Source organism: Mugil cephalus, chromosome 2 (assembly GCF_022458985.1).
Source record: "Mugil cephalus isolate CIBA_MC_2020 chromosome 2, CIBA_Mcephalus_1.1, whole genome shotgun sequence".
NCBI classification, from domain to species: domain Eukaryota; kingdom Metazoa; phylum Chordata; class Actinopteri; order Mugiliformes; family Mugilidae; genus Mugil; species Mugil cephalus.
Window position 1 is genome coordinate 14,637,968 of NC_061771.1, and position 13,963 is coordinate 14,651,930.

Sequence of the window (13,963 nt, forward strand, 5' to 3'; positions counted from 1 at the left end):
GAGGCAGACTCTCAGGGGCCAACCCTGATTAAGAGACCGAAGATCAAAAACGCCTTTTAACACTATTACTATTATTTCAATTAAACTATCGGAGGCTCCCGCGTGTTTCATTGCTGTAATCGAGTCCAATTCATCTACTACACAGATTAAATGAAGTTTACCCAAACATTTGGCTCCACTGAGATTCAGTAATGTGAGCTGTAAAGACTGCCCATTTCCTCCTACCAAGACACAAAGTGAAGCCTGTTCATCCCGCGACGAAAGTAGGTGAAAGGTGTCCAACATGGGGACCTCTCTGCACCACGTCTGGGTAAATATAAGCGCTCTTTTGTGCTGATTACGATTTATTTATGAATTTTTCTTTATGATTTGTTTGTTGCCTAGCTGGAACATGTACTAGAAAGCTAAAAAAAAAAAAAAAAAGAAAGAAAGAAAGAAAAAAAGCAGACACTTGATTAATTTAATCGATCAGATGATCCCGTTTCACTGATTAATCGATCACATGTCCGCAGACGGAGACGCTGCCCCGCCGCGTTAAAAAGGGGGACACCCGGCAGCATCTGCCACATCTGTCAATGGGAGAAGGTCCTGTCAAATCTGATCTGTGCTGCTGAGGTTAATGATTTGCTGGTTATCTCGTACTTAGTACGTGAGCGTGGAGTTTGGAGTCTGCCCTCCCCTCCCGATAAAACATAATAGGAGAAGCTCGGACTCACTTTGCCTTTCTTTTTGGCCTTTTGGTGCCACTTCAGTCACCGGCTCCTCTTTTTTCTGTGTGTCGGTTTGATTCACCTGGCTGCAGAAAGAGGAAACACGATGTTGACCCTGGTTGTGCTCTTGCTTTGTGTAGCCCCCACACTCTCAGCTTCTGCTAAAGGTGAGTTGATGGGTTGTTGAGACCTATTTTCTGTTGAGTGAAGCTATTTTAAATTTGCTTTAAGCTTCTGTGAATGATGGAGTTAAGTTATATGGAACAAGCGGAAAGCAAAGGAATCCTCATTGAGTACTATGGTGATTTATTTGCAGCTCAAAATTTGGTGTTTTCATAGAAACTGATTTAAATTATTGCTTATTTGCTTAATTTTTTCAAGTCACTTTCTGCTCCTGAAATGAATGAACTCTGACAGGAAACGTTAGTGCTGTTAGGTGACATCACTGACTGATAAGTCAGAGTGTGGAAACCTAAACCAATTTGACAAAACCAGAAACAAACCACTTAATTCTCCTTTTTGTGTTCCTGAACTACCTCTGGGAGTGAGCAGACACATTGACCCAGGATTTATTTTGATTTGATGAAATCACCTCCAGGTTTGCACAGTGACCGGTGATGAAATCAAATACTGACACGTCAGTCTGTCTTCCCTTGTGGCCCAAAGTCATATATAACTGAAAGCTCGTCATTAATGGAGCAGAGATTTTTTTTTTTTTTATCTTCCCCCAACTTGGAACACACCCAGTTTAATGGCAGATTAAATTGCTATAAACCAGAAACTTTTAAACTTACTTTTAACCTTTCAACCAAGTCTCAGCCGTAAGACTCTGGAGCTTTAACACCAACAAGGATATTATTTTTTTTAAAACACTGCTCATAACTGTGCTAATTCAAAAGTAAAACTGATGCATTCATGGATATGCCATATCAAGTTTCAAGTTAATATTTATGGTGTTAAGCACTAACATGAAATGAAACCAGATCTGTTTGGAGAAGTGCATTTTTTATTCTAAAACACATTTTAAATCAACGTTCACATGTTCCCCTCAGCAGCTTAAAATGAACCTTTTGTTTTATCTCAGCACGTTTACAGTGACGTTGATTCATTGTCTCAGTAAAAAGCTCTAAAAAGTCTTTCTGCTGATCACTCCCGCTGGTCCACTGTCTGTCCCCCCGCTGGGTTCCCTGTGTTTCTTCAGGTGTTGCTGCTGGAGTCCGACTGAACAACAACCAGCTGTACAAATTCAGCTACAGCACCGAGGTACTGGTGGACAAGACCAGTGGCTCAAAAGAAGGCGGCGCTGGCTACAGGATCTCAAGCGACGTGAAGGCCAACCTGGTCTGGAGAGATCCGAGCAACAAGGACGAACAGCTGATTCAGCTGGTGGTACGTGGACCCACTCACATGTTACGAGATGTTGCCATGGAGATGATTCATTAAACAAAATAAATCTCTCCGTGACAGATCTCGAACTTGAGGATCGAGCCTGTGTCTCAGAGGTCAGATAAGAAGAACGTCCTCCACGGATCCACAACTGAGAGCGTTCTGGGGAAAACCAAACTAGATGCTCTGACAAAACCCTTCATGGTGCATCTGAAAAATGGAAAGGTAGGACAACTCTTCTTCTCTTCAAGTCTCTGCCCTCCTTAAATCAAGGGTTTTCATTCCAACTGATAGGCCTAGTGGGTAAAAAATGGGTAAATATCTTGGTACTTTTTTATTTTTAATACAGTCATTTACTTAACAACATGAGCATTTTGTGAATATGTCGTTCAGTTGATCTTTGCCAGTTTAGAGTTTCATACGTAGGTAACGTAATAAAATTAGTGCTGTACCAATCACACCACCGCTCACTTCTATGGAACTGCAGTGATGATGCTGGCAGCGGAAATACTAGACAGGTGTGTGTGTGTGTGTGTGTGTGTGTGTGTGTGTGTGTGTGTGTGTGTGCAATGTCAGCAGGTTTAATGGGTCAATAAATGAGCGAGTGTGATTAGGAGACTGACTCCAAGTTGGTGAATGAGATTATTACTGGTTGTGACATGTCTGAGCCTGAGCCAACGGAGGGAACTGATTGTTAGATGTCACGTTTAAAGCTGGTTTATTTGTTACATTATCTAGAAGAAAAAAAAGGCACAATGAATAAACTTACAACTTCACCTGTGGCTAATGAATAATTTACATTGTTTATCTGCCATAGACAGGCAGGTGCCTGGGAACAGTTACCAGGTTGTGAATGGCCTCTTTAACTAATTGGACTCTGTGACCACGTATTACCTGGACAAAGGGTTGCCAAATATTAGATCAGGGGTTCTCAAATTTTTTGGAGCCAGGGGCCCCTTACTAGGGCAAAAAAACTTTGAGGACCCCCTCATACTCCTCACGCCAATTAAACGTATGTTTAGTCCTTTGTTTTAAACTTCTGTTCATAGAAATGGGCATCATTTCATTTTACACACACATTCATTTTATTCAAATGATATTTTGTCTTCACAACATGTATCATTTTCAAGTTACAGATCTTGAAGCTTTCAGAAAATGAACAGTACCAAAATTGACAGTCAAAATGAATCAGTTCATTTCAAATCTATTTTAAAGCATACTTAGGTGCTCCACCTTTAATATAATTTATTGTCCCTTATTCTAATTATTGGCAGGAAACAACATTCCTCACCCTTTTTTGAGGGATAAAAATCTTTTTTTTCATCCTTACACTTTGTAATGAGATCTTGTTTTAGCTTAGCTGGCTTCACGGCTTCATTCGTTAACACCTGAAGGCACACGACACATTTTGGTCTTCCCTCGCTGTTCCCAGTAAATCCAAACTCGAGATTTCTCAGTTCAGCTGGTTTGGGCTCAGCATCACTTGAAGTGGACATACTGAAATCTTTGTCCACTGTCGCAAGCAAGAAATGCTGATCAGCGCAGGAGCTGTGTAGCAAGTGCCTCATGATGCAGGAGAGAGAGTGACGCGTGGCAGATTTACGTGGCGTCACAATCATATCAGTTTTATTGACCCAAAGCTAATGTAGGAGGGAGTGGTTAGTTTAATATGTTTGTTTTATTGGTGCAGCGGTCTCCACATGTAATTATGTGTTTTTTTAATGATACGGCATAACTTTAAGATTTTATTACAAATTATTCTGCGGACCCCAAAGCTGTGGCTCAGGGACCCCCAGGGGTCCGAGGACCCCAGTTTGAGAACTGTTGTATTGGACAACGTAGATTTTCACAACTTGGTCACTTTGTTAAAGACTAAATAACACCATATAGATTTAAAAGTGATATGTTATGAGAAAAGGACACAGCTATACTCACGTTCATTATGTCTGAGTACTGGTTTCACACAATGCTGTTGGCTCCAGCTGTACATTCACATATTTTGTGTGCCACATTTTAATTTGAAAAGTGTCTGTGCCCGTGTATCTGTTCAGTTTGGGGTCGTGTGTGAAACAGGAGAGATGAGTGTCTCCCCTGATGTTGTCAGAGTATTTATACCGATGGCAGGCTGTGGCAAGAGAGTTGCACGGAGTTGCAGTGGGCAGTCTATTTATGGTGGTCCTATCTGATATTGTGGTTGGACGCCACAAATAAATCACATACTGTATTGGAGACAGTGTAGGGTGATGTAATAGTCTGCTTTCTACACTCATTCCACACTCGCTTGAACGGAAATCTGAACAAATATGAGGTAAAACATATTATCTTTTCCACACAGACTCAATCTCCGTTGATCCATTGACTTTTAAAAGTGAATAAAATATCAGTTAATTTGGAAATCTGTGCAAATCACGTGGGTTTATGAGTATAACATAGTCATGTTTACTTCTAAAAATGGCTGATTAAAAAGTTATTCTGAACCAAAATATAGTGTCAGACATAGCAGGATTTACACTTTTATTAATATTATGTGCTCATACCGAATGGGTGTGTTTTTGATCTGCACTTCAAAGAGAAATGTTTTTTTTTTCTGCATGTAATGTGCTGCATGTAGTCGCTCATAGTCTCATAACTATGCACACATGTTTCACCTTGAAAAGCTTTGTTAGCTGCGGCTTGTACAACTCGTACAGAATGTCCTTTCCCTCTGTAGCTTTATATGATGCTCAAAGTGCCTCGGTTCAGTCGTAATACGTTGTTTTCTTTGTGCACTTCTGCTGTAGACAAAAGCGTTTTACTCCTACATGGAAGAACCTGCAACAATCAAGAACCTAAAAAGAGGCCTGGCCAGCTTACTGCATCTACAGGTCACTACTGGGAAGGTTGTAGAGGTAAAGTACATTATAATTCTTCTATGATTCTGTCATATTGTCATACGTGCAACTGATGTAAACAAACCCGACTTATGTCTTGGAACAGAATGATGTTTCTGGAAGGTGCACAGTGGAGTACAGGGCAGTGAAAGGTCAAGTAACAAGAACCAAGCACCTGGAGACGTGTAAAACTGCAGAGACTGGATTTACCACACACAGTAAGGTTAGTCAGCATCCAGACCAGCTCCTCCTGCTAGAATCGGAGCATATGCGCGTAGTGTGCACATCACGTCTTTTTGTTTTCATGTTGCACCGCAGGTGTTGGGCGTGAGCAGGAAGTCCAGCTCTGTTACCGTGTTCACGCTGGAAGACGGAATCGTCCACTCCGCTGTGGCTGAAGAGACGCACTCTCTGTTTGCTAACGCTCGCAGATCCACTGCCGCCAAAGTCGTATCCAGGTACACGCCTTTAACAAGGAATCAGTTTGTGTTTTCATGTCTCAATAGCTGCGCGCGTTAAATTTCTGTCTCATTCTTTCTTTCCCCAGGCAAACCCTGACATTTGTCGGCACGGAAGCTGGGCCGCTGGAGGCTGCTGGGAAGGATGTCGCCGGGGTTGTCAAGTCAATCGATGCCAAACTGGCAGCTGTTGGTATCATGGCAGAGAAGGTCAAATCCCAGTGTAAAGGGTGTCCATCAGTGAGTACCTCTTCAGTTACACACATTGGCCACCAGAGTATTAAAAGGGTCCGAGTTGAGCCGTACAAGTCATTATTGCAGAACGGTTCTAAATGCTTCATTGGTAACGGATACTGTATATTTTTGTAAAAGTAATTACCGACTGAAGATGATCTGTCCCCTCTAATACCCCATGTTCTTCCTCTTAGCTTTTCGAACATTGGCAGGCTCAACAGAAGCAGCTGGAGCCAGAGAGCCTGTCCAAAGCCACGGCTCCTCGCAGCTTCCTGGCCCTCATCCAGAGCATTAGGAAAGCTTCCAAGGACGAGATCCTCAAAGTGCTGAAAAGTGCCAGCAAGACATCTCTGTAAACGAGCTCCTCCTACTTTCCCACTGACACCTCGCTGTTTGATTGAGTTATTTTTACCTTCCAGACTGCTTGTGGCGGCTTCATCCTGTTATCACAACCTCCTCTGTTTTCCTTCCTCCTGCTGGTGACAGACCCCAGGTGGTGGATGCTGTGACCTCCTCCCAGACTCCTGCGTCTCTGGATGCCATGCTTGAGTTCCTCAACTTCACCGACGCCAAAGGTTCGGTTCTGCAGGAGAGGTTTCTCTACGCATGCGGCTTTGCTTCACATCCCAACGAGAAAATGCTGCAGGCTCTGCTGGTGAGTACCACGTTAAAGAACAGTGAGCGCTTTGTGCTCATTGTGTGCTATCAGTTAATGTTCCTCGTAATGACAAATGTTTTCTCCTCAGGACATTTCTAAAGGAAAGATCGGCAGCAGCGAAATCAAAGAATCTGTGGTGATCATCATGGGGGCCCTGGTCCAAAAGCTGTGCAAGAGTGGAGGGTGCGAATTACCGGTGAGCTGCCAGGAAAATCAGACATTACATTAAATAAAATTTGGTGTTTTACCCCTTAAAGAAGCATAAAGCAGGTGATGGAGCAGATAGTGTTGGGCTGACTGATGATCATGTGTTGTATGTTTGCATCACAGACAGTAGCCCAGGTGAAGAAGATGATTTTAGACGGTCCCGAATCCACAAAGGTTGAGTCCGAGGTTCAGATGTACCTGCTGGCTCTTAAGAACTCTCTGCTCCCCGAGGCCATTCCCATATTTATCAAATATGCAGAGTCAGAGGTTGGCGCTTACAGCACCATCGCCCTTACCGCCCTGCAGAAATATGATGTCAGGCTCATGACCACTGAGGTATGCAGCAGCTTATACACACATACATACCAGCTTGTGCGTATTACCGTTACAGGGTCTGACAGCAAACATATTCCTGTCATTTAATTTCTTCAGGTTAAACGGACGGTGAACAGGGTTTACCACCAGAATCACAGAATCTACGAGAAAAACGTGAGAGCCGCCGCCGCAGACGTCATCCTCAGCAGCGATCCCTCGTACATGGAGGTCAAGAATCTGCTTCTGTCCATCGGAAACCTGCCCCATGAAATGAACAAGTACATGGTGTCTAAGATCCAGGACATCCTCCGCTTTGAGATGCCTGCCAGGTGGGTTTAGACAGAAAATGACGTTGAATAAACACGACTGAACATAAAGGGGACTTACAGTTATGCAGCTGACGCGTAAAATCTCACAAACAAATCTGTATCTTTCAGCAAAGTGATTCGCAAAGCAATGAAGGACATGATCGCTCATAACTATGACCGTTTTGCAAAGTTTGGATCGTCGTCTGCTTTCTCAGGGTTCATGGCACGTAAGTAAAAAAAATTCCTCACAAAGATTCATTAGAAATTGTGAAAATATTTATGCCTTGAGATAAAATGTGCAAAATATATATGATATTTACATGGATGCTAACTGAGAACCTTTAATGTTTTCCCTCCATACAGAAGCTGCTGATGTGACTTCCACATACAACTTGGACATCCTGTATTCAGGGTCGGGGGTCCTGAGGCGAAGCAACTTGAATATTTATGGTGCTACTAATGGAGCAACGCTACATGGGCTGCAGGTAAACACAATGTATAATCAGTGAGAGTGGAGTTACATAAAACGGAGTTGTATTAAATATCTGTTTGGATGTTCCTCTTGTCGTCAAGGTGGCAATCGAGGCCCAGGGTCTGGAGACACTGATTGCTGCCACTCCTGATGAGGGGGAAGAAGACCTGGAGTCATTTTCTGGGATGTCAGCTCTGCTGTTTGATGTCCAGCTGCGGCCTGTCACGTTCTTCAAGGGTTACAGCGACCTCATGTCCAAAATGTTCTCCATGACCGGAGACCCCATCAATGTCGTGAAGGGTCTAATCCTGCTGTCTGATCACTCCGAGGTATTAAAATCACACCAGACACCAGTCGGTTGCTCCCAGACGTATGAATTTCCCTTTCATAGCGGTGATAGATTAGCAGCTTGTTGTCCGCTTCAGTTCAGACAAGGTCACCTCAGGGGAAAACAAGTGTTGATCTGGGGGAGACACCCCCACCCCATAGCAATGACTCTCCCTTGATCCCCAGCAGGATGGAGCCTGGTTTAGGAACAACTGAAAAAACATTAAAAAAAAAAAAAAGAAACAGTACGAGGTGTTGACCTGGCCAAATTCACTAAATCCAAAACTGATCAAGTATCTGTGAACATCTACTGAGGCCCCTCCCCTCAACCCATAGGACCCAAAGGCCCCCACTAACTACATCTTGTTGCCAGACACCACAGGACACCCTCAGAAGGACTATGTCCACTCTCTGATGAGTCACAACTGTTTAAGAGGGAGACCTACACAATATTAGGAAAGTGGTCGTAATATTACGCCGGAGTTTTAAATAAACAACATGTACATACAAGTTTACATTCATTAGCAAAGCAGAAGCAGTGTTGTTGTTGCTTCATCAGAGTGCCACGTGGATGTGTGCGGTGTGTAGACTTTGACACTGGGTCATAAATGTGAACTCGAAGTATTAAGACGTACTTGAATCAGAGCGGGGTTAATGAAACATTTACTGTCGGGGAATCAGGGATCAGGAAAAGCTGGCGTGAGTCACGGTGGGCAGCACATGTCCTCTAAACTTGGTGAGAAGCAAACACAGACAGAGATAGTCAGTGATCACATGTAATTGCTTCAGATGTTGAGTAAACTGATGGACGCAGTGTGTGCAGTGTCTAAATGTGTGTGGCTGAGACAAGGATGTGGTATTCCTGACCTCTTGTGCCTAACAGTAAAGCTTTTTAGGCTAACCTTTCTAACTTTGCTAAAGGATGGGATCCGTCTTCCTGTTTGTTACAAATAGAAATATTAATTTTGATTTTCCTAAAAAGAAATACTGTAAAACAACTGGGTGCTGTATTTAAAATAAACCAAATTGTCAGTTGAGGGGTTTTATTTTGTGGTATTTGGTTCATACACCAGCTTTTACAATTAACATGACTCTTGAGTTTCAGGGTGAAAACACAAAAGCAATCTTCCACTGTGTGATTTCTTCTCATGTGCAGGTCATCCAGCTGCAGTCTGGTCTGAAGGCAAACGCTGAGTTTCAAGGAGGACTGGCCATTGACATTTCCGGGGGCATGGAGATCAGTCTGTGGTACAGGGAGTCCAAGACCAGTGTCAACAGCAGGTACTGTCCAATGAACGACTGTCTTTCATGGAGTCTAACGAGGGCATCTTCAAACCCTTTACATAACGTCATGTGCTATTTATATGGGTCACAGCCTAAAGTGCATCAGTGGAACATGATAAATTATCTCATTGAGTTTGCGAGGCACTGTAGGTACAGTATGATGAAATATAGTACACTTGCAGGTCAAAGGCCATTTTGATAGACATACAGATCTTAGAAAACAATTCGAAGGCCTCAGAGGAAAAACATTTTAGACGCCCGAGCCGTGTCACTCAAGTGGAAATAGATTCTTGTTGACGCTGGATCTATGTGAACTTTAGAGGGTCTATAAGTGTTGCCTGATTCATTTGTTCCACCAGCGCTTTGGCCCCGCTCCAGTATTGTGCTTCATTTCTCTGCTCGTGTGGCTATGACGTTAGTCCTGTCTGGTTCCCTATTTAAATAGATTACAGTCGAAGCATAACAGTAGCGGCTGAAAATGGAGCTCATCATCACTCTGGTATCGGTTAGCTCTCGGCATCTGGTGATGAAACAGGCTTTAAGCAGTAGTGCCGCAGGTTTGTGATGATCAAGTTTGTTTCTCTTGTTGCGAGACGGGACCGTGTGTCACACATCACAATATGCTGTGTGATAACATTAAAAATACTTATTTTTTTAAAAAAAAAGGCGGGGATTATACAGTAGTCTGAGGTATTGAAACGGGAGGAGCTGTCTCGGACTGAGGGGGCACGTCTTGGATTTGGACTTGAGGATTGTTTGTGTGTTTGGGAATGGCAGAGGCAGGTGAATGGATCAGCATAGTTGTACCTCTTCCACTCTGATAATAGTCTGGCAGCTATCTATAGACGCAGAACAAACCACACTGGCATCTTTGCCAAGGCATGTCTCTGTGGGCAGACTATAGAGTGGGTTGTGCGCTCAACTCGAACTACACTTACTACACAAGCTTCGAAGCACTGATACAAACTGTATCGGCCAAACACGGACCACGTGGCACAGTAGTTACACCAAGATTTTACTGATTGGCTGCTATTTAACTCATTTATGAGAGTTTAAAACATAGGTTTTCAACAGGAAGTACTCCAGGGTCGGTCGCACAATCTTTCATTGACTAGATATTTTTATTTATATCTTTTTTTAATTTGCCTTAATTTGCTTTAAACACACATTAACACGAATCCAACATATTTTAGTAAAGGGATACGGGAGAGCTTAATATTGACTGCAAAATGTTAATAATAATAATTTATAAATAGCACTAGGCCAAGCTTAATATTAGGTAGGGGGTCCCTACATAATGTCTCCATCAGTCTGAGGGTCCTTGGCCTGAAAAACGTTGAAGACCCCTGGTTTAAAACATTTCATATTGACTTACCTACACCACTGTACCAGATAGAATAATATCATCAACTCTGGCCTGATGAAGCAAATGTGAATGTGTCTTAGATCAGTTCAGTGCAAGTTAAACAGTTTCAAAGTTTTAAATTAGCCGAACCATCTCCAGGCTACTTGAGATGTGTTCCCATGGCAACAATAAGCTTAGCGACCAATTGCAGCTACGGAAACATGCAAAAAGTGGTTCATAATTCCTAGTCTGCAAGCATTTGTGTTAAGTTACGACGAGAGAAGGGAAGACCCGTCTAAAGATGTCTGTAACTTGTCTGTAGCAGCTTCGTGGTTTATTTATTTTGAGGACGTTATAACGAGTTAGCAGAGGCAGTGACACATTTAACGTCCACATCTCAGCTCGGGTCGTTATTATGTAGCTGGATATTTTTGTATTGTCACACTCAACTTCAAGAACTTTTTTTTATTTTTTTTCATGCACATCATGCAAATTATTAGTCACACTTTCAGTAGTCGAGAACGATAGAGCTCTGCCTGTTAAACAGCTTGGTTTACATTTGGTTTCTGTTTGTTTTCAGGGGAGCGTTAGCATTCACTGGCAACGTCACTGTGGACATGGACTTTCTGAGGGCGGGCGTGGAGGTCAGCTTTGAAACCGAGGCATCGCTGGACTTCATCACCACCGTCCAGTTCTCAGAATACCCCTTCTTGATCTGCATTCAGATGGACAAGAGCACCTTCCCAGTCAGGTACCGTTCAACCCGCTCAGTGCGTACCTTTGTCCCACTGCATCAGCTTTTCTTACCGCAAAGCCTCACTTTCTCTGTCTGATTTTCTTCTTCCTTCAGGGATTACATGAACAAGTACGAGAGCCTGCCGTCAGGGAAGAGCGTCGTGTCGCGCAAGAGCAGAAAGCTGGTCATCCCTGGCTCTGAATTCCCTCTTCACCAGGAGAACTCAAACATGTGCAAGAGAGTTTTCGGCTCCAGCTGGTAGAGATGAGGCCGTGAACTGCCTGTAGGTTTTGTAATATATTCAGGGACAGCTATCGCACCTTGACTGCGACGGAGCAGGTAAAAGACTAAAGGAGGAAAAACGTGAATGTTTTTTGTTTTTGTTTTTTTTGAACAACACATGCAATGTTTACATTCTTGTGAGTATTTAAGTAATTTTAATTCAACGTTTTGTTTCAAATCAGGAATTCTTGCGTTGTCTTTTTATGGATTTCTTTGAAAATGTATTTATGATGGGCACATATGTTTTATTTGAAGTGTAATACTCAGCATGGATAGAGCCACTGTAATTTACCCCGACACAGTGAAGAGGAACATGTCTGAACATCCCTCTGGAAACACCAGATGAAGTGAATAGAAATGCTCCTTTCTGTCAGCTTTCCCTTGTTGGATAATTATGTTCATATGGACGACCAATTTATTGCTATATGTCACTTTATCACTGTTGAAACACTTACGAACCAGGGTATTGTCATCAATTAATAACATTTTTTTATAATCTCGTTGGCGATTTTGGGGAGAATTGTTCCTGCGATAAGATGAAAGCTCTGTGTGTTGTCTTTACTTTGTGCGTACAAGATTTGAGATGAAGATCTAATCTAAAAAAAAAAACTTAATTTTTTTTTTTTTTTGTACCTGGATGTAATTGCTGTGCGTCTGAAAATGTTTCACAGAACTCCTGTTTCCATATTTAGGAATCTTTTAGATCTGTAATTGGCTGACAATAAATGTGCACTGGAGACTTTTTTTATTGTTCGTTTTCTTTAGTTTATGGATTTCGAATCAGACAAACAGGTGTACAAAATGCTCACCAGGGCTGGATTAACGCTCTGGACAGAGACGGGCTGATGATGTTGGCAGAGGGTCTGAAGGAAACCTCAAAAGACCTTTTGGGAGGACCATAAAAATACTAGATGGTCTAAGAGACGAGGAAAAGTAATAGTTCATCAGGTGACAGGTTGTTCTATTTGTTATCAAGAACTTTGCACAAAAACTGGTTCAGAACCTAAAATATGGGTTCTCAGCGAGAACCATACGCCAGTTGTTTTCAAGAATGGAAGATGACTGTGTGACCTGGTTGTATAAAGAAACTGAGCGTCTAATCTCAATATGGTCAAGAACGTGGATGAGGAACCTCCAAAGGAAGTGTCAAACCTGGATTTAGCTGAAGCTTTAATGTTGTTTTGCTCCAGGGTGGTTAATTAATTCCCCAGTAGAAATGATTAATCCTCAGTGATGCTGACATCAGAACTCTCTGGAGGCCGTACCATGTGCTTGTTGTTGAGTTTGAGATCAATCAGTAGCTATTCATATCTAGTCATATTCCTTTTTTTGTCTTTTTTTTTTATCTAACACAGTCACTCAAATGATAACAACCACTTATGTAAAATGTTAGTTTGACTGTTAAAGTAATTATCAGGTAAATACATCTTTTCTGCTTTTATATCGACTGCTCTTTACTTTATCCACTAAATTATAGTAGCATGCTGTCCCAGGTCCCCTGCCCTTCAGCCAGCTGATTAAAAACACTTTTTGACTTTGTGCACTTTCCATGTTAGCATTTTAAAACTTGACATTATATTTATTTACATGTGATAGGAGAAGCAATGCAGCTACAGTGCAGGTCCCTTTTTAGCCCCCTCAGTTCCCCTGTACATCTACTATTAGGTTAATATAGCCGGACCTCTATGTAATTGTGTGCCGACTCAGACCAAAGACTTGACATCTTGCTAAATAATCAGATATTTGTTTGTTGTTTATGACCAAGTATGGATGAAAACTAACCTAAAACATAAGGTGATAAAAAGCAGAGTCGATGTGAAGCTAGCTAAAAGTATTCATGTGCCTTTGAAAGTGCTCAAGGAGCTGCTAGCATGGCTGCTTGTGGTTTTCTTTATGGTGATCTCGTTGTGTAACTCTTTTCTGCTGATTCCAAGCTGTGACTCCATCTTCAAATTTATCATAAAAAATAAATTTATTTGTACATATTTCCTTTCTCCTCCAGACTGTGTCCACACTTGCATGCTTTTATTTTTTTGTTAGCAGCTCTATTTTAAGTTTAACCCGTGATCCTCATTTTCCCTGATAGCTTGCCTACATTGACAAAATGTAACTTATGGGTTCATATGAAATCTACACTTAGTGATCCAGGTGAGGCAATAAATCTTGACTTTTCCTGTGTCACAACTGTGACATCAGAGCCCCTACTGGCATCCAAACACAACAACTGGGCCTTAATGTAGATTCTTTAGAAACTACCGAGAGCAGCTGGGGGCAAACCAGTGTCTGCCAGTCTCACTGCATCCACGGCAACCAAGTAAACACAGCAGCAAACTGTCAGGTTAAACTTAAGCCTCGCCGGGTGATGTTTCAG

At 42.2% G+C, this 13,963-nt stretch overlaps 1 protein-coding gene across 1 annotated transcript; it reads left to right on the forward strand.

Moving 5' to 3' along the window:
* Positions 1 to 596: 596 nt before the first annotated feature.
* On the forward strand, positions 597 to 12,336 carry LOC125004706 (microsomal triglyceride transfer protein). The gene is made up of 18 exons (XM_047579548.1): positions 597 to 877; positions 1,912 to 2,099; positions 2,178 to 2,321; positions 4,877 to 4,984; positions 5,073 to 5,189; positions 5,285 to 5,424; positions 5,514 to 5,664; positions 5,853 to 6,010; positions 6,145 to 6,313; positions 6,405 to 6,512; positions 6,647 to 6,859; positions 6,956 to 7,167; positions 7,276 to 7,373; positions 7,510 to 7,631; positions 7,720 to 7,947; positions 9,102 to 9,226; positions 11,155 to 11,325; positions 11,425 to 12,336. Exons 1-18 carry the CDS (start codon positions 817 to 819, stop codon positions 11,570 to 11,572), a joined length of 2,661 nt encoding a protein of 886 aa, XP_047435504.1. The 5' UTR covers positions 597 to 816; the 3' UTR covers positions 11,573 to 12,336.
* The last annotated feature ends 1,627 nt before the right edge of the window (positions 12,337 to 13,963 follow it).

What these genes read in the sequence shown, in the direction of transcription:
- LOC125004706 (XM_047579548.1), top strand. Translation starts at nt 817, where the DNA reads ATGTTGACCCTGGTTGTGCTCTTGCTTTGTGTAGCCCCCACACTCTCA. An exon ending in CTACTGGGAAGGTTGTAGAG is followed by an intron (nt 4,985 to 5,072) that starts GTAAAGTACATT and finishes GTCTTGGAACAG; the next exon opens with AATGATGTTTCTGGAAGGTG. An exon ending in CAACGCTACATGGGCTGCAG is followed by an intron (nt 7,632 to 7,719) that starts GTAAACACAATG and finishes CTTGTCGTCAAG; the next exon opens with GTGGCAATCGAGGCCCAGGG.